Source organism: Syngnathus scovelli, chromosome 18 (assembly GCF_024217435.2).
Source record: "Syngnathus scovelli strain Florida chromosome 18, RoL_Ssco_1.2, whole genome shotgun sequence".
NCBI lineage: Eukaryota > Metazoa > Chordata > Actinopteri > Syngnathiformes > Syngnathidae > Syngnathus > Syngnathus scovelli.
The window spans coordinates 11,409,908-11,430,323 of NC_090864.1; the positions used below are offsets into that span (position 1 = coordinate 11,409,908).

At 40.9% G+C, this 20,416-nt stretch overlaps 1 protein-coding gene and 1 long non-coding RNA gene across 3 annotated transcripts in view; one reads left to right on the forward strand and one right to left on the reverse strand.

The window, feature by feature from the left end:
- LOC125985763 (uncharacterized) overlaps positions 1–20,416 on the reverse strand; it is a 143,823-nt gene that overhangs the window by 120,893 nt on the left and 2,514 nt on the right. Inside the window, exons 2-3 of one of the 2 annotated variants that reach the window (XR_007487433.2) lie at positions 10,186–10,289; positions 5,006–5,633 (exon numbers count right to left, since the gene is read on the reverse strand). This is a non-coding gene — a long non-coding RNA (uncharacterized lncRNA). Of the gene's footprint in view, positions 1–5,005; positions 5,634–10,185; positions 10,290–20,416 lie in introns of those variants that run through there. The other variant, XR_007487432.2, reaches the window with a different exon arrangement.
- Positions 16,811–19,904, forward strand: slc35b3 (solute carrier family 35 member B3). The gene is made up of 10 exons (XM_049748815.2): positions 16,811–17,048; positions 17,416–17,653; positions 17,737–17,858; positions 17,918–18,072; positions 18,142–18,249; positions 18,328–18,425; positions 18,547–18,639; positions 18,793–18,904; positions 18,990–19,059; positions 19,195–19,904. The coding sequence occupies exons 2-10, from the start codon at positions 17,438–17,440 to the stop codon at positions 19,343–19,345; spliced, it is 1,125 nt and encodes a 374-aa protein (XP_049604772.1). The 5' UTR covers positions 16,811–17,048; positions 17,416–17,437; the 3' UTR covers positions 19,346–19,904.

Sequence of the window (20,416 nt, forward strand, 5' to 3'; positions counted from 1 at the left end):
AGAGCTCTGATTAATTTCATTCTCCCGGTGCTAATAAAAGCTAAAAAGGCATTATTTTCAATTGCTGTGCACATACAGAGCAAGAAACATTCATTCGCACTCCTACCGACAAGTTAGAGTCTTCATTTAACCTGACATGCAAATTATTGGAATGCGGGGAGAAAAAGAGACAGCCCGGAGAAACACGCAAGCACAAGCAGAACATGCTTAGGGAGGCCTGAGAGACTTGAACCCGTGACCTCTTGACTCTTCAGATGTTTTAACTACTAGTCTACCGTGGTGCCGCTTGTAACAATATTTGACGTAAAGTATATTAAGCCTTCGGGGAGAAAAAACACAATGGTTGCATTTTTATCTTTCAGCAACGTTCTTGATAAAATGCTAAAATTCGACCCGATTATCAATGTGTGCGTGCTCTAATCATGAAATTAATACTTCTTGAGAAGTCGAAAAGAGGAAGGTTTGTTTTTTTCCAGCCTGAAATGAAAATGTACTTGAACAACCTAACTGGTTGATCAAGCCAGCTATAAAATGTACTTTTTTTGAATGCATTTAACTGTATTTGATGAAAACAGATAAAGTAGTGTAGGGCTGTGTATGCAGGAAGTGGCTCTATACTGTAAGTGTTCTTACCCTGCCATCTGCTGGCTCAGATCATTCCAGGCCACTTCACCCTTTGCCATTCCACCTTAGTATCCCTTTGTTGACTCTTCTTTTTTATTTCTCTATAGTATTTCCCTGTTCAGAGAGAATGCAGTGGTGGTAAACTGCAGGGGTGAATTGTTATCAAAAAAAAAAAATGAAAAAAAATAAGCTTGGTGTTTGAAAGGGATTTTAATTGAGGCATTTGTTATATTTGAAAAGGTGAACTCCCGTGGGCGCGTAGTGAGAATAGAGAAGCGGCGACCCTATTCATATCCGAAGAAAAAAAAAAGGCATCTTTTGACTTTCCCCTTTGAAAACAACCTTAAATGGTCTAAATATAGTGGAGGGGGAGGCAGAAGCCGTAATTCCTTGCATCTTTGGAGGGGGGGAGGTACTACCAAAAAGACAGGATGCTGAGGATTTGAATGAATGCGCTTTCAGCCCACGAATAGAAAGAAACAAACATCTTTCTGTTGTATTTTTCTTTTCTCATTTGCGCTTCTTTGTACGTCCTTATTTGTTGCCCTTGTTTTCTCTCCTTGTTACGTCTTTGCTAAATGATGATGTAATCAATATGATGACTGGACGGCTAAGACCACGCGTCCGGTCTGTGTTTTTTTCTCCAGCTTAACTTGAGAGGAAGTCAACAGAGCGCTCATTCTTAATGAGGCCCATTTCGACTGGTACAGTCATCCCTTGCTGGGTTTTTTTTTCGTGCCATAGTTTGACTCTGGCAACTAAACTTGTTGCATATTGTTGATGTCAACTGCTACAGAAATTGACAGCTCCATAAATGTAAACATGTGCGACTCTAATCTGCTCAGACAATCTGGATTCTAGGTGAGGATATTGTCAGCATTTGCTCCAAAGATTGCCGATCTGCCCAAATACAAGCTAAAGCTTGATGATAAGGCACGTTCTTGTAATCAGAGGGTAAAAAAAACACCCGGGAAAGAAAAGGTGCACGTTTCAAAGCTGCTCACATACGCATGTGTAAACAAAGAAGCAAATTGAACTCCGCTGCTGACTGATTTGTTTGCCAAACACCTTTAATTACTGCTTTCAAATGTGATTTTGACTGTGAGTCACAAGCGTCAGAATCAGAGGCACGCTGGCTAAATCCTTCACGCACTTGTAATGAGTAGAATGTTTGTCTCGAGCCTGGAGGGATGCGGTTTGAAAATTGCATGTCTGAATAAGGTACAGATGATTGCTTTCCGTTCAAATGAATATGATTAGACTTCCATTCGATTACTATTAGTTTGGGATTTATACTCACCAAACGGGCCCAATTAGACATGGCTATAGCTATCGAAAAATCATTTGGGTTGCATAAGAGATGAAAATTGATCATTTGAGAGTAGGTAATTATTTTTTGTTTTAGTTTTTTCCTCACGCGCATACAGACAAAATATCAAACTCAGCATATACGTAACCCTTCACAGTGACCGTCACAAAGTTTCTTTCATTTTAGAGAATCATTATGCCCATATATAAATGAAATTTCGGACCATATATTTGTTTGCAGATTTGTTTGATGGCAGAGAGAGCCGCTCATTTGTAATAAAAGCACATTTCTAATATCAGCCACGTTCTGAGCAAGTGACCAAGTTGGGATGTGATCTGTTATTTGGACAGGTTGGATGCACTTCCTCACAGCCTGAAATTTCCCCTGGGGCTGGCTCTCTTCCATTTCTCACTGCCATGGATTTGAATCTTTGTATCACTGAACTCTTACAATTACTGAACATTCATCACAACACCTGCCTACCTCCGCAGATAGATACTGTATGGAGACCGGAGATATGGGCCAGACTGCTGTGACGGGGAATATCAAGTAAGATGGGAATGACTTCACCTATCCTGGGTGATGAGATTTTTTTTTTTTTTCCATTTTACAAATGTTTTTGCAGTCTGACAGAAGTTAAATCTTAGATCATAGGCAGCATAGTGATTCTAGTGGTTAGCACATCTGCCTAACAGTCCTAATGTTTCCTAATGGGTACCTAATGTTGTGGCCAGTTAGCGAACGTTTGATCACAGGCAGTATAAGACGTAATTTAATAGTAAGTTATAAACTGAAAAGTCTCTACAGTGTTTCCCTCATGAATAAAATTGTTCACCCGTGGCACCCTGCCCTCCAGTCCTTTGTGTTCCTCAGCCTCACTTGTAAAAGTCCCTTAACACTAACCCAGAAAGCATAAATATGTTCTAATCCCATCAGCTGTCCATTTACACAGGTGTCAGCCTGCCTCACAAGTTGATTTCCAGGAGGGCAGCAGTTTTTCCTGTGGCGGCGGCAGCCATTGGAGTCACAGCGTTATTATCAGGCAAAATGTATTCATGATCGCACAGGTCCGAGCGCCCCGCGGGCTTTGTAATATAAAACCAGACCTCTTTATCAAATTTCACACTTTATTGGAAACAGCTTGTACACATGATTTAGACACGGCGCAGTGAGGCAGTGCTACGGGTATCATCCCAAAGCACTTCTCATATACACACCCTAATGCACATTATGACAACTCCCAAACACACACACACGTACACACACACACACACACACTCTTTGCATCTGCCGAACTCTCATTGAATGAGGCAGCACTTTTCCGTGACCATCATCTATGCTCTTTGTTGTTTGTTTTGACTGTGCGTGTGATAATAAAAGCATGATGTGACATAATGGGGTCATATTGACGTGAAAAACAGGACCTGCAATCTATTCCTTATATATTAATGGGAAATGTATAGATTTGATTTCAATTTCAATCAAGACTTCCTTCAATTAACTCACGATAAGAACAAATCCATGGCAAGAAATCTTCCTATAGTCCTTAAGCTTCCCATTGGGGCCTGCAAATAGAAACCATCAGTTGACAGGCTAATGCTTTAAAGGGCCGGGTCACAGGTCACACATTAATTCCTTTCAAGAGTGAGCACTAAGGATCTGACCAATAAGAGCAGACTTAAGAGGTAACCTGGGGCATGCTGAAAGGTTGTCTGGTTAAAGTTAGAGCGATGAAGCGCACAAGCAGTCTAGATAGGAGACAAAAGTTGTCGGCGTGTGTTTATAGGGACTACCCAGCCATGTATACCTTTCAGTAAATCTCTTATTAGATGATATCTTGGTTGCCTTTGATGAAGCCTCTCTATCAGCCCTGCAAAAGTTAATTATGGGGGTAAGCTGTTATGTGGCTGGCAACGCCACAGAGCATTGTCTGCTGCCATGATAAAATATGGACGCAAGTGCTGCCAGGCAAATCGTTTATCAGCCAGCTTTAGCGTGCACATGCTAAAAATGAAAGACTACGCCATGTGCATGGCTTGTGTGAGTTTAGTTTGGTGAAGCCACCACCGTTTGTTGTGTGTAAATGTCACAGCGGCTGTCATCCCCCGTGGGACATGATCAATCACATATCGCCCACTTTGCTCTCCCACTGCTGTGGGCAAAAGTCTGTTTGAAATATTCATCCCAACATTTCAGTCACACCTTAACTGTAAGCCTGATTGCTCCAAACTTTTCGAGGCCTTTATTTGGCATCTGTATGAAGGTTTTTGAAAAAGCATACATTTACGTATTTAATATCGACTATGCCTGCCACTCACAGAACGACAACTTTCATTTCATAGTGGAGAATAAAGGGTTAAAAGAAAATATATTTCTTCTTACACAAGAGAATGATCTGGCATCTTTGCACGATCTCAAAGTGGCCTCTCTAAAATACGTCTGCATTCTGAACTGATTTAATAAAAATGGCTCAATCAAAATATATGAAAGTTTCCAACAACGAGAAAGTAGTCATAGATCATATCCATTTCTTAATGACTTAGTGACCGAAACAATGTCATTCTCATAAAAAACAAAACTCCCAATAATTTGGAAGGGGGGGACCTTTTTAGTATAGGGCTATTAACAAGTAATCACAAGAGGTATAATAATGAAGAATGCCCTTCATTTTTTTTTTTTTTTTTTTACTTTAGAGGGCAAGGTAGACCCCTGTGTCCAGCCATCATTTTCACAGGAAAATATGAAGGGAACTTAGGTGTTTGATGATGCGTTTAATTCACACGGGAATACATTAATATGATAGTCAGTGGAGCGGCAAAGCCCTGAAGTTAAGTTATCTCATTAGTATGTTTCTATTTCTTTTTTAATTATTAAAAAAAAGCGGGCATGACAGATGTATTGGCGGTGTCAAGAAGGAATGATTTGAATTTGAATGGTACAAAGAAAAACATGTAATTATTAAAGTTCATTTGTGTATGTTTGCCTCATCGTTGACATGTTAATGCAATATATACTGGATTTCTATTTTAGCTTTTGTTCGCACATGGAAATGAAAAAGACTGACGCACTAAACAATTTTAAATGGGTATTTATTTAACTCGATATGGGTCTTGTTTTATAAAATAAACTAGAATCTCTTAGCTTCATTGGTCTCACAATAAGGGAATTGCAAATTTATACTTTCCAATCAAAAGAATTCAAAAATATCTACTGCATGTGTTTATAACACAGCTGTAGAGGGAGCCCTAAAAATGATTCCATGACTGTGGGGGCTTTAAATAGTTTTTGCTAAGGTCTCGGAATCCACTTGCCAATTACCGTGAGTGTTTTTAAATGGGGCCTTTGATTGATTCTCATTATTGTGACCTCTTCATTTTCCTTGACATAGTTAACCACACTGGGTTTCCCTACAAAAGGTTAGGCAGGTAATTCATCGCTTGATTGGGCTCTCTCGGCAATTAATCACGCTTAAATGCATAGCCTCGCAGAGTGATCATTTAGGAATGGTGATTAATGAAAGTGTCAAATATTTTTCACTCTTCGTACACGGCGGCGGCGGCGGCCGTTGATTTGGGTCACAATAGCCGTCGCAGCAAGCCGGCACACACTCAGGTAGAAAAGCACATCTGCAATTTTGTCTCTTTTGGTGAATGCGTGTCTCGGTTTCTCTTTGAAAACACAGCTGCGCTGGATGTCATGTCTGCAAAATGAAAATACAGGTGCAAGGTCAGGAGGATGACACTCTCACCTTGTAGGCAGACGGGCGGGGGTGGACGTTTAACTTGTCTGTCACTCAATTAATTTTCAGAATTTGGCAGGAGATCAATCGTTCAAATGAGCTGATCCCATTTGCCACATATTGAGACAGTAACCTATGAGAATGTTAATCACGAGCCTAACAGCAGGTTAATTCCCACATGTAATTAGTCTACATTTTAATTCATGGAAAAAAAAAAGTCTTCCAAAACAAAACTGTTTTAATTATAAAGTTCCGCTGTGTTCTACTGGTTTGTTTTGGGCAATGCAGATGCGAAAACATTTATTTGGGGGAGATGAAATAAAAATTCCACCTTGGAAAGGAGTGGCAAGTCTCTGCTGAGTTGCCGCTGCGTCTGGTAGGAATTTACTGGATTAGCTCAGTCACAAAATGTGAGATGAACCACATTGTCAATCAGCCTCAGGGCAGAGCGGGAGAGGAAGAGCTGTCAATCAAAGCAGGTCTTCAATCGTCCCATTCACATCGCCTCCTGGAATCAGTCTCTCCCGCTGACTGCTCTTTGACATTTAACGCACCAGGGCCACAAGGATGGAGCGGGAAAAAAACATCCTGAGATCCTCCCCTTTCTCTCCATCTGTCTGTCTTTTTGCATTTTAGCACAGAAACGAGCGTCGATGGGAATAATGCTGTGATTTGGCACGATGGCTGTGAGAGGCAAAAATAATCTAATGAAATGCATTTGGGCCTCACTGGCTGGACCCTCCCGTAAATCGTTTTTACTAGTTGAAGAACGTGGAGTGTCTGAATAATTACTCTTGGGTTGTTATATTTTAATGGCACGGGTTTGTTCATTTACTTCGGCGACTCATTTGCACAATGCAGGAGAGGTAGTCAAATAAAGCTCCTGCTAAAATTTTGTGAGGATCCATAGAGAAATTACGATATGGTCAAGCAAACGATCTCCATTCCAAATACTATCTATATTAGCAAAGGACAGCGCGATGAATGAATCGATCGTTACGAAACGTGGTCGATCGTATTGAGGCAAAATGGAGTGCACTACGTGGACGCAACCAGCAGAGGCGCTATTGCGTCAAGGTCAAGAGAGGAAAAAAAATAAACATGATAAACGCAATGATTGTAAGACTTCTCGTTGGAAATGTTTAAGCCTTAGTTTAGGTATGCCTTCTTGTCTGGAGATGCCTCATGAAATTTCATATGAACAACGGCACTTTGTTGTCTTTTTCTCCTCCCTTGTTGATATTCTGGAAGGGCCGCCTGGCTCCGAGTGAAGCGTACAGAGTCATTGCTCTTTTGGCTCCGGCGCTGACACCTTGCGCCCTCAAGTGTGGACTCCTTAGTCGCGATCTGATCAGCATCTTTATAGCTTATCAGCCTTGGGGTTCAATTTTGTCTTGGATGCTTTTACAAATGAACGCAATCACGGGTGAGCCTGCGCATCCTGATTGCATTGAGAGAAGCGGGCGGAGGAAACTTTAGTGGATTACTGTGCCACTTGAGGATGAAAAACACACAGAGGGGGCCGGCTGTCCCAAACTCCCCCGGAAACAACAACCCAGCCAGCCAGCCAGCCAGCCAGCCAGCCCTCCCTGCCTGGACTATTGGCATTCACTGCATGTACTCTGTCTTATTTCACTAAAATAATATAATTGTCTCCCATCTTATTGCTTGTAAAGCCATCTTCTGTCCTCGGGCGATGTGTGTGATCAATGTACTAGCTAACAGAATCAATTCTTCCAGGAATACCTTGTGTTTGTGAAAGCATCCAAGGCAGCAGATGCAGAAGAGGCGGCTGCGAGTGTACCTTCCCGTTTTAGTGGGATTACTTTAGGGATTTGGACCCTCCACTTGGCACCAGATAGAATGGACCCCGTTTTTTCCAGTATACATATCTTGTTTACATTTTTTTACCATGATCAAAAGTGACAAAGTGATACTATAAAAGACAGGTAACTGCTCCATTATGGCAATTTAGTGACTACATATGTTTGTCAACTGGTCATAATAAATCTCAGTGATCAATAAAAAAAAAAAAATCCTGCAGTTGCAGCTCCACAACGCTGCACTGAAACTTTGACCAAAACATCTTGATTTATGTTTGCAATGTCGCTACAATGAATGAATTAATGTCCCGTTACATGTTCCAAGTCTCCACACCTCCTCTTATGCTACAGCTAAACAACCATCTTAAAAGTGAAAGTGAATAATGGGAGACCTCCAGGCTGGGGAGTAATATTCCCCAAAAAACTATTACAGGGGAAAACTATTGGGATAAACCCCTCTAGGGAGGCCAAAGAGAATGAATGACGAGAAACAAGGAGTATTATCCGGCTAAGGGGAGTCATTTGAGAGCTTTTACTTTTTACTGATTTTATTTTGGGTATTTGGGATCGTTGTCTGTCATATATGCGGCACATTTATTGTATGCTATATAGATAGATATATAATATATATGTATATACACACACATGCATACGTCCATCCATCCACAGCTTCTAATATATATTCATTTTTAGCAACTGAGCAATGCGTGTGACAAAAATGACTTGTTGAAATATGGAATATATTTGCTTGGGAAGCCTTTAGCAAGGGCAACATCAGTCTTAATAACCATGGACAATTTCCCAGGAAGTATCATGACATATTGAGTTACTTCCATGTGCTCTTAAAAAAAAAAAAGGACTTGTTATGCAAATTCAGGAATGTCTTGGCGATTGTCATTCCGTTGTTTAGTCCAGTGCTTTAATTCGATTTGAGGGAACCCAGCGATGCCAAATTGCGTCTCTCGCTCACGTTGCTGGAATGATTGAGTTACCTGTTATTGCATTTGTGACTTTGAGTTCAGTCCCTTCCTTTGCAGCTGTTCCATGAGAGAAGTCAAGTCAAGTCTAGAATCCTTTCATTTCCTTCATAAAGCGCATTCCATGTTCTGTATTAGGTGGATAAATGGCATACTTTGTGTTTTGGGGTATCTACCACCCGTTTTGGCTTTATCCGAGACTTCTACTGTGCTGTTAACCTTTACAGTCAGGTATTGTCGTCCTTTTGTCATCTTTTCCTCCGCCATGCTGCAAAAGTCTGCAGCAGCAGCAGCAGCAGCAGACTCGGTCCATTCTTTGGGTAGCACAGGAAGTGAAACTGTAAGACTGAGTTCACTGGTAATTGGCTACGGTCACGCTAAGCAAACAGGAAGGAATCTGCAACTGATTAGAATTCTTCCTCCTGCAATAATAGTCCCCCTATACCCCAGCAAATTAATTACATTCAGGGGTCTATTCCCACTATTGGTTTTCCTGTTTGGAAGCTGCAATGTAAAGGGACAAATCCCAAGACAACACAGCCGAGCTGCTTTTTCAATTAAAGAGAGACAGGATAAGTCCAAAAGGCTTGTGGAGAGGCAGGCAGGCAGGCAGGCAGGCAGGCAGGCAGGCAGGCAGGCAGGCCTCCATCTAGACATCGTTTTATCCAGACACAGTCACTGTCTGCTCTCAGACTGCTGAGTAATTCGGTTTGCTTTCTTTTTTAAATGGGAGTTTGTTTTGAGAAAAAAGAAAACATCTATTAAAACTTATCTATCTATATATGGCACAGTCTTAAATGGCATAGTCACTTTGCAAAATCAATACTGCACTATGTTTACATGTTGAACCACAGTGGCACCCACCACCGTTCGAAATGAAATGAAAAAAAAACCGACATTTTTATTTCATCTTCACAGAGAAAGAGAGAGCCAGGACTGCTTCAAAAATAAACGAATGCCTAACAATATGTTTGATGTCCTATATTTGAATTTGTACGGTTACTTACATTACTCCTACTTCCCCGGTCTTGGAACTAATCCGATTGATATGGAAATGTGCGCTCTGTTTCATGACAGAGTTGCGGAGAGAGTGAACGAGAAAGAATTCCCAGGTTCGCTCCTACTCAAAATCTGCTAAAAAAAAAAAAAAGACCTTCCTAATCCTTAAGCTTCATATTATTGAGGAGAAAGGATTACACAAAACACTTAAAAGCTCCACAATGCAGCTGCTTTCTTTTTGTGATGGACACGTTCCCTTTTGCATGCACAAGAGGTTAACCAGGAATGCAGAAAGTAAATATTGCAGGCCACCATCAACTTACCTTTTTAATAAAACTTAATCTCAGCATATTATACATGGATTGCAATTTCTATTAAATGCTACGCAAAAGAAACAAGCATGTGGTGATGTGAAGCGTTCATTGTTCAAAGTATGCGTGAAGTTCAAATTATTTTTGATAAAATAGGAACACCTATTATATAAAAGGTATGTTGAACGTTTTCTGGTGTAAACATGACAAAAAGGGAAAAGATATATGTCATTGCAATCAAGCTCAGTAACTCAAAGCACACATGTGGTTTTGCAGCCACTGTAATGTCAGTGCACATTTCCAGCCGGTATCTCCAAACTTCCTGCACTGGACCCCAGCTGGGTTTCTTATCTGCTCCAAACTCTCCGTTTTATCTTAAAGAGCATTTAAAATCATCACTTACCAATTCCCTTCTTAGGCTAAACAGCCATTCCAGTGTGTGTTGTCTGTCATTGGGCTTGAAAATTGGCGAATGGACTGGAAATTGGAACCATTGAGCTTGCCGTCCTGAAGGGGGGAAACAAAAAAGAAAAAAAAGAGGAAATCAAAGTTAAATGAGATCATGCGTGCCAAGAGAATGTTTAACCAAAGGGCAAAAAGGAAGCTGGAGATAACGGAGAAGAGAAAACAGCTTCGTGTTGTGTTGTTGCCGTCTGTTTTGGAAGCAGAAGCTACATACTGTCTTAGTGTTCATTTGCCCCCAAAAAAAAAAAACAGTGTGATTTCAAAATGTACATGAGGGCAATTTGTGTGTTTGTGCATGCGCGTACTTTTATAGCCACAGACAAATGTAAACATTTACAGTGCATTTGTTGTGCAGGTGATTCACAAGGTCAGTCCATGTGAAGGGAAGCCCATGGACCATTGCATTAAAGAGGAAAAAGAGCCCCATCTGCTGGTTTTAGCGGGACACTGCCACTCCCTGCCCTTAATGACCGCTTTTATCAGAAATAAAAACAGTTACGCCATGTCAAGAAGTATTGAAACCATGCCATTATTAAAATTACTTGAAAGTGGGAGAGATGCCACTTAACAAATATAATTAAACACTTTCATCTTTTTTCCTCCACCCTGATGTAATTCATGTTTAAATCCTTGATGACAGGCTGGAAGGGAACACGTCTGGTTTATGATTGTTTAATATAGCGTCTGTAATTATTCTCCCAGGTCGAGTTGCCAATATGCGCGTGTATGTGCATGTGTGTGCATCTGTCCACAGACTGACAGGAGCAAAGTTTCCGGAAAAAAAACCCACAACCAGCCCATACTTGTCAGTGTCCGAAAACATGTTCTTCCAAATAATCAAGGGACAACATGATGAAAACAAACCCATCTGTTTGAAGGTAATTTGTTTTTTAAAAGTACACAAATCAAAGATAGCCACAGGTGCTTCTCTTTTTATCTCCATTTGCAAACACAATTTGACCAATGTTAGCAAAGCTTCAATCAACATGCCGCTGTCAATTTTACACAGGGTGATGTCACATGAACAGAATACCTGTGAATGTGTGCCATCTTTTCACTGAATCATTTGGCGCTGTGCTTTTTCTTCAATTCCCACTTCAGACGAAACATCAAGCCAGGAGCCATGTTCCCAGCAAGCATCAACTAGTTCAAAGACACATTGCGCTCACTCTCCCCAATCCTGTCCTGGCATCTTGTCAAACTCAAATTTGCAGTGACTTTTACAAAAAAACATTTTTTTACTTTGTTGCTTCAACGAAGCCCCCCCAGCCATTAAAACGTGCAGCGATTAGGTGCAAAAACAAAAATTAGAGGCATGGTTTATTAGGGAAAATTAGCTCTAAGAGAGGTGCACGCTTGAAATGTGGGCAAGAAATCACAGGCTGAGATATGTATGTAATAAAAGAGTTTTGAGACCTGATAGTTATGCTATATTCCCATCACATACAGTACAGTGATGGAAAGAAGACATTTTGAGCGGATCTTTAATTACAAGATTTAAAAAGGGTCAGGTGTGGAGGAAATTGACAGTCGTAAAACACACAGAACATGGAGGAGTGAAATATAGGGAGGGGGGGTGTCAACACCTTACTTTTTCTAGGTAAGGAGCATGGGCTGCATCACCATTTTTTTTTTCCAGGTGCATTCTCTTTTCCTTGAGGCGGGCTAATTTCAAACTAATGTTTCCCATAGGAAATCATGTAAAGTGACTAAGGTGCTAAAAGTGCCCCCATAAAACCTTGATTCATTGGACAGCAAAAGTTTCAAGTGACATCTTCGCTATCTTTCCTCTCACAAAAATGTAAAGAGAAGTTAACCAGTGCGAAATATAACAAAATAAAGTAACTACTCATCCCTTGAATATTTTCGAAATGCTGCCACTTTTTGTAATGCGTGTGAACCGATGGTAATGTTAGACAAGGTTGATTGTCGGCAAAGTCCATCTCTTTGTACTCCAAAGACACACAAAGCTCCATTACATCACCTCCAATTTAAGCCAGACAGAGTTCAATATTTCAAAGCAACACATAAGTAATGGTTTGTAAATCAGCGCCACTCCAAAAGCCAAGACAGAAAACAGAAACAAATGTCCTTGGAATAACCAAAACAACAGTGAACCCAATTTCCTTTTTTGTCACTTGGTGGCGTTTTGCCTCTCAAACAGAGAAGGAGCTGAGAAAAGAAAGCGTCGGCCGGCAGCCTGACCCAATGGCTGCCCGTGCACAAAGCTGACATGCAGTTTCCTGCGTGAAGTCATTTCCTCACTAGACAGTTTGGAAAAATACAAGAGGGGGGGCGGGGGGGGGGGGTGTTATTGTATCCTTTCATCGTCAAGCACAGATGGGAAAATGAAAATATAATCATAAAAAAAAAAAAATTGACTTCATGTCATCCTTCAGTATTAAAATGGTGCATATTCTCAGACTGCAGCTGGATGCAGAAAACGAATTCAAGAGCACAAAACTGTGTGATGGAACTTAATCTAAAATGCACGTCGTGTTGTTTTGAATTTACCGCCCTGCTCGGGCCTTCTTTAATGTACTATCTGGAAATGCAACTGAATTCCACGTGACAGGGAGAGCGGGAAAGAGAGGCCTTAAAATACTGTCTGTAAGAGATGTAAAATTTATGAATACCCGCCTCACATCTCAGTGTGATTTATGTGAAATAATAATACACTATTTAATGCTTAAACATAGCTAGGAGCGATCCCTGGCTATCAAGATGTACAATGGAGTAATGCGGCTGCAAGACAAATCACCTTGTGGACTGGTGATGCTTATTTAAAGGTGCGCAGGCAGATATATTAAACTATGTGTAATTGTACACTAACTCTGCTGTAGGCAAACACAGGAGGAGGCCAGTCGTGATGCAGATGGAGTGCTGTAATCAATTTGGGCCAAGCGTTGCTGTCCACAAGACAGAAGAGAAGAGAAGGGAAGGGAAGGGAAGTGGACGAAAAAGAAAATCTCTTGTCATCTTATTCGGTGACATAGCACCAAACTTTGTGCAGTCCCTAATTGGATGGACGTGTATCTATAGAATTTCCAGATGTTATGTCGTGTATCCATTTCAAACAAGGACTCAAGAGTTCTAACAAAAGTGAAGACAATTTTGAATTGTAGTATTGACACATGACACAATTTGTCTTCATGGGCCACATAAAATGATGTGGCGGGCTGTATCTGCCCCCCGGGCCTTGAGTTTGACACCTACGCTGTTCTTTGACCTGTCCTACCTGATGCAAAATCAACCGTGACATTAATATTGCCTCTCTTGCCTCATGTATTTGTTGTAAACCTTGTTGTGAGTGACTTGTGTGGGCCTACAGAAGGGAATAAGAGGCGTTCCCGAAACTTTATCACCTTTCCTGTCTCTCAAGTCTTGCCGAGTTGGCATACCTGGATGCACGCATTACTCACGGATTTCAGCGACACGCAAAAAAGGTGCCTGCCGCCCCCATCCTGCTGCGTTGCGTTCATGTGCAATTATAGCGACGGTGCTCCACAGGTGTTGAATTCTTCTGGCAAGCCATAAAACCTGATATGCATGATTTGTGCACTCAGCCAGGTCTGTAATTTCATTCCCCTTTTCTTTCATAACCCCCCCCCCCCCCCCTTTCCTGGACCCCACGATCCATTTTCCACCTTTATGAGACACCCAGGATTATGACATGGTCTGTGCCATGGGGGGTCTGGGAAGCCATAGAACCTGAGTGAAAAGCTCCATTTGAATACGGTTTTCAATGCCTGCGGTGCGTTTCATTTCTTCTCTTTGACTTTGGGACATGCTCGACAACAGAAGCGTTGACTTCCAGACAAACGACATCATCTAGCATTTATTTGCGCAGGTACGCGGCGGCATGATTGAAATGATTTAAGTTCGGAAACCGAGGCTACGCGTCGACTTAGTACGTAAATCAAGCTCGCTCCTCGCGTGGCTCGTATATTTAAGGGAGATTCATAGACGCGGTCGGGCGGGCGGGCGGGCGGGCCACGTGGCGGGGAAGTGCAATGTTCTCCAGGGGGAAACTACACAAACTCTGTGTGACATTTTAACAACGTTGCCTGAACGTGATCAGAGAGAGGTAGTCGCTGCTGCCGAGTACACGCCCTTCCTATTCCCACAAATGCATTGCAACTTGTGAACTTTCAACTCACTGTATTATTACAGCTGCTAATCCAATTCAAGACTTCCATCAGCTCATTTCAGATATTAAAGCTATACAATTGCTGTATGTCATGAAGGTAATGTTAATATCTATGCAAATAAGCAAGAGTGGATTTTGCATAATGCACAATTTGGTCTGGGTTGGCAAACTTGTCACCTGAAACAATTCCTCCAGCATCATTGTGCGTTGAGTAAATAATATTCATGTGCAAAATTAGTCTCTGATTGACATTTTATATCTGTGACTACTTTGAATAATTAAAAAGTGAAAAGTAATAGCCTCTCAAATAAATCCATTAAGTAGTTAAAGGTTAGGAGGAAAAACAAGATTATTGCTTACAGCAAACTAATTAATTGACACGATGCAGTTCATTTCTCAATTGCGTCATTCTTTACAAGCAAAGCAGAGGTTAAATGAATGAGTAAGGAAACATATGTCATTAACCGTCTCTCTGATGAAGAAACAATCAACGTTTTTCACGAGTTTCAGAAAAAAACTGCACACACCAAATGATATTTCCTGGTGAATTATTTCAGGACTTTTTGTTTCCATTTTTGAAAGAGCCTGGCTTTTGAAGAGAGATGCTTCCCCCTCCTGGCTGCTCCCAAGAAAGCGAAAATTTCTTGCTTCTCATCTCACCTTTGCATTACATTTGCATTGTATGTGACCTGTGTGTGCAGAAAATGATTCTTTGTAATATTCTTTCAAACATGGACAGTGTGTGTACGGGGGTTTGAATAAAATGTATTTATTAATTTGTATTTTCAGGAGGCAGGCTGCTAGTTTTTGTTGTCATTCAGATTGGCTATGACAGCTCCCGGTTAACAACATTCAAAGATCTCCCTCAATTTTATTTTGAATGATATAGGAAGGGAAACTGTAGTTAGAATCCGTCTCGCCCAGATTGTATTAACAGCACAACTTAGGAGCATTCTCATATGTGAGGTTATTTTATCTAAAGTGGTGCACTCCCTTATGAGCCCCCTGTTTTAATAATGTCCGTCTTGATCCGTGCAGGAAGCAGCCATATTGGATCCAGACTTCACTAGTGCAAAAGTCATTTTCTTTCTGTCTGCTTCTTTTCATCTTTCCGTTGCCCTCTGCCTGACTTATTTATTGTGGTACAAAATCCTTACCCATATTTTTTGAATAATCAATAAATAATTATTGTATTATTTAATGGCATCGCACCAGGATAGAGGAAATGGGTTTTATTATTTAAATCTGTCACACATGACAAATGGCTACATTTGTAAAGTTGGACGGCAAAGATGGGGAGGCAATCGAACTGAGCTGAAGACTTCCTCTACATGAGGTTGTAAATATGATTTTTTTTTTTTCATCTTGTCAAGACCATGAGTGGGAAAGCAGCAGGTGCTCAGACTGTAAATTCTGAGAGATTAATTAACCTTTTCCTTCACCAATTCAACCCTGCATCTTTTTTTTTTGTACAGTGCGACCCCCTTCAAGCTCAGGGGTGAGACCTGGCTGGAGTAGAGACGGCTCGTTCCAAATGAGTTATTAACAGAATTTTTTGAATAGAAGGAAAAAATTGTAGCCTAGCCATTTAGTGTCATAAAGGCCTGGTTGGTGAGGCGACGGGGGCCTCCCAGGGACAGGAGGCAATACCATTACAATCAAATCTGAGATGGAAGAGGGATTGAGCTGTCCATTCTGAATTTTTATATTGTCGCAGGGCAGGGAAGGAAATAATGCCTTCCTAGAGTGTATTAACCTCTGGCTGGCGAGGTAACAAAAAAAAAGGGGCATACCGGCTAAGAGAGGTAGTATGGGAAAGAAAAAGAGCAAAACAAAAAAAATTGCATGGAAATAGTATATTAATGGAATAAGTCTGAGATCAGAAGATAAACAGGAATAATACAATATACTAACTAAAAAGGGAGGACAAATAAAAAATTATACAAAGAAATTTTGAAAGAGTATATAGAGCTCTTTTATGGGACCTTGAGTACAGGAATTTCTTTTGTATTTGAAATGAGATTTTACCTTTTTCTCTTTCTTTTTTTTTTTTTTGGTTCTCTGGGATGTTGGAAATGTATATTTTATGATGTTATTTCTGACTCTTGATGTTTTTGCCTGATTTGTTTTTGATTTCATTTAAGTCTTTAAGACCTTTTATCATTATTACTTCCAATGTTCATTATGCTGATGTATAATTTATATATTTTATGTTGATTTTTCTAGCTCTTGGTTTAATATTTGCAGAACATTTTATTTTCATTTGCATTTTAGTCTTTGTTTTAGTTTGTCATTTCACTTTTTGTTGAGTTTCCTGTTTTCCTATTTCTTATTTGAAATTGAAGAGGACCTGACCGGACGGACGCACTGGTGGACCAATGGAATGGCTGTTTACCGGTGAATGCATACGCCGACCGGAAGTTGTTGGCTGCGGCTGCCGCTGCTGCTGCTGCAACGCCACTCTAGCAACGACATTGCTAGCCAGAGGGCTTCTTCCAGCTCCTTTGCAAAATTGACAACTTGTCACCGGCGAAGACGATTACGGACGAGTTTCATCGTCAGTAACTATGACTTTGAAATGTTTACAGTTGTGCATTTCGCCGGAAAATGACTATAATTCAACGTAGAGATACCCGGAAGTGTTGTCGAAGGTAACGGGCCGGTCAGATTTTTGCATTCTTGCTCCCATCCATGCAAAACGCCTAATGTACAGTAGTCTTCCAACGTTCTGGCCTTCAAATTTACTCAAATGCACCCGATGGTGAAATGAAAGCATGTGATTTTGTCTTCGGTAGCAAGTATGCTATTGCAGAGATTTTGGCTATTGAGAAAAAAAAGCTTTTTCCTTATTTGTTTTTGAAATCTCTCCCCTAACATTTGATAACATGACAGTTTTGCATTTTCTTTGTGTTTGAGCAGTCGTAATAAATATTCTTAGTTTGTTTTAAAATCAGCACATTAAACACCTTACTAGATAGAAAATTGAAACGGATCAAATTGTGTTTTTTGTTCCCACAGCCACGAGTAGAACCTTGCCACAATGAGTGCAAAATATGGCCTGGCGGGGTACAACAGTTCGCGGAAGCACATTTCAATCTCAGTTCCGGCATCCGCAGAGGTGATGTCCCCTCATATCAAGTCTCTGGAGGAACTGAAGGTTCTTGGAATCAGACTTGGCAACTTCAGTGCCCCCACACAGTTTTGCATCTGTGTGGCTGGGGTCTTCTTCTTTTACCTAATCTATGGATATGTACAGGTAATAAAGCAAATACCTTGAAAGGAACACCTGACTTTGTGACACCAAAAATGAGAAATCAATTGTTTTGTCTTGCTGCTCAGGAACTAATCTTTTCAGTGGAGGGGTTCAAGCCCTTTGGTTGGTACCTCACTCTGGTCCAATTTGGGTTCTACTCTCTGTTTGGACTCATGGAGCTTCAATTCACAAAAGACAAACGCAGAAGGTACAGCTATTTTGCTGCATGGAGATGATCGAAGTCCTGAACTTCTTTTTCCCCTCCAGGATACCCGGGAAGACGTATATGATCCTTGCATTTCTAACAGTGGCAACCATCGGCCTTTCAAACACCTCTCTGGGTTACTTGAACTACCCGACACAGGTCATCTTTAAGTGCTGTAAACTCATTCCTGTCATGATTGGAGGAGTATTTTTACAAGGTCGGCTATGCCTATTTTGAAATCATTTAAAAAGGGATGATTCTGCTGAAGCTTGGAATGGTGTTTCAGATAAACGCTATAATGTGATTGATGTGACGGCTGCTGTCTGCATGAGTTTTGGACTCATCTGGTTCACGCTTGCTGACAGTAAAGTGACACCCAACTTTAATGTCACTGGTAAGTAAGTACTGTGGCACACAAAGGCAAAACTGGTCCTTTATCTTGGACATGACTAAGATGTTTGTTTGTCTTCAGGCGTTTTCATCATTTCCCTAGCACTGTGCGCAGATGCCGTTATTGGAAATGTGCAGGAGAAAGCCATGAAACTTCATAATGGATCCAATTCTGAAATGGTATTTGACCTCTATACAGTGTTTTACATAGACAGCCTGATGGAAAATGTCGGCAACGTTCAAATCATTTCTCAAATGTATTTGTGGCTAACATGTTATGGGGTCTGTGCTACGTTTCCAGGTGTTGTACTCGTACTCCATCGGCTTTGTGTACATCCTGACAGGGCTGCTCAGTGTGGGTGGGCTTGGACCAGCAGTCTCTTTCTGCTCAGAGGTGAGCAGGCGCAAAATTACACCTTAACGGGGTCTAACATGAAATCTTTTTGAATTTGTTTTGGCATCCTAAGGTAAGATTGTGGCCTTACTGACCCGTGTGAATTTGCTGTATTTTTATTTTATTGTAATCTGGTTAATTGTCTATTTTTAGGACCCTCTGACGACGTACGGATATGCATTCCTTTTCTCCCTTTCGGGTTATTTGGGCGTCTCCTTTGTTTTGGCCTTGATCAAGCTGTTTGATGCTCTTGTTGCAGTTACTGGTGAGTTTGCCAACTTTTTGTCAAATATGTGAACTTCCAAAGTCTAACTAAGAGCAAAAGAAATAACTGGTTGACTTCTTTGCAGTGACCACGGGTCGGAAAGCAATATCAATTGTTTTTTCCTTCATGTTCTTCACCAAGCCCTTCACTTTTCAGTAAGTGCTGCCATCTTTGGACTTTCTTTTGAATCATGTGATCACTGCTTTGATAAGAAAACTTGGATTTGCCTTTCCTGACCCTGCAGTCCATTGGTGTAAACCTCTGACCTTCTCCCAACCCTCCTCACACAGGTACATCTGGGGTGGCCTTCTGGTGCTCTTTGGCATCTTCTTGAATGTTTACAGTAAAAACCGTGACAAAATGAAGCTTCCCTCAATCAAGGACCTGAAGAGCTGGCTGTTGACGGGAAAGAAAGTCAGACTCCTCTCCCAAAATGTCTAAGAGGCATCCATGGGTGATCAACATTGAGCCAAGTGTTCTTTTTCCAACGATCGGCCAGCCTCACGTGCGGCGACCTGACTCAACTATGATACCCAATGGAATGTTGGGGTTCTCTTCACCATAAGACAACTGGTACGGACTGAAACTACCCCAAAGTGAAGAATCAGTTGAAGAACTGAGTGGCCGCTTGGCTGTTTTTGAATGCACACCAACAGCCATCCAATGTGAACAACACCGAGAAGGGAATCAAGAGACCAAATCACACACTTTGCACTGGAAAACGTTTGTGGAAAAAGCTGAATGAATTTATATCAATTGACAGTTTTCTTCCCATGTAACAAATCAACATTGTAAGAATGAATTTACTGCAATCGTAAAATAGCCGCGACATGTGCCACAAAGACTGGGCTTTTTTTTTTTTTGTTAAAAAATTTAAAAAAAGAATTGTAATATAAACAGTCTGCTCTCTGAACAGTTGGAGTTTGGTGTGTTGCTGCTAACCACATGTGTTTGGGTGAAGGCATTATGATCTTTTTACAATAAAACAAAATCAAAAGTTTGTGTTAATAGTCATATCTTTTAAGGGTCTACCAAATTAGTTTTTTTTTTTTTAACGATTTTCATTTATCTGCCAACTCCTGCTTGGCACTGCTTGACACAATCACCAAAATGGGAAAGCCATGTTGACAGATGAACAGTGAAACATTACATTAGAGGTCAAGGGTTCGTGTTCCCATATTAAACATTTGTGCGCCAATAAACACACGCCTGCAGAGTACAGCTTCATCACTGTGTGAACAGCTACTCTCCTCCCTGAAAGGTCATTATTGGATGGGGGAAAGCCCAGTTGACCCAAGGCAAAGCACATCATTTGTCTTTTAACACCAGGAGAACACACCTAGACCAATGCAGGCTGACCCCTGCTTTCAACATGGAGAACTTTGTCCATTTTTCAAGGCCACATAGAAATGTACTTTCCATTCATGTCCAAAATGTGCATGCACGCACACACAATTCAATTCCTTCCAGAGTTAAATGTTGCATAGTTGTCACACGCTTATCTTAAAACAC

What these genes read in the sequence shown, in the direction of transcription:
- slc35b3 (XM_049748815.2), top strand. Translation starts at nt 17,438, where the DNA reads ATGAGTGCAAAATATGGCCTGGCGGGGTACAACAGTTCGCGGAAGCAC. An exon ending in ATGGATCCAATTCTGAAATG is followed by an intron (nt 18,426 to 18,546) that starts GTATTTGACCTC and finishes CTACGTTTCCAG; the next exon opens with GTGTTGTACTCGTACTCCAT. An exon ending in ACCAAGCCCTTCACTTTTCA is followed by an intron (nt 19,060 to 19,194) that starts GTAAGTGCTGCC and finishes CTCCTCACACAG; the next exon opens with GTACATCTGGGGTGGCCTTC.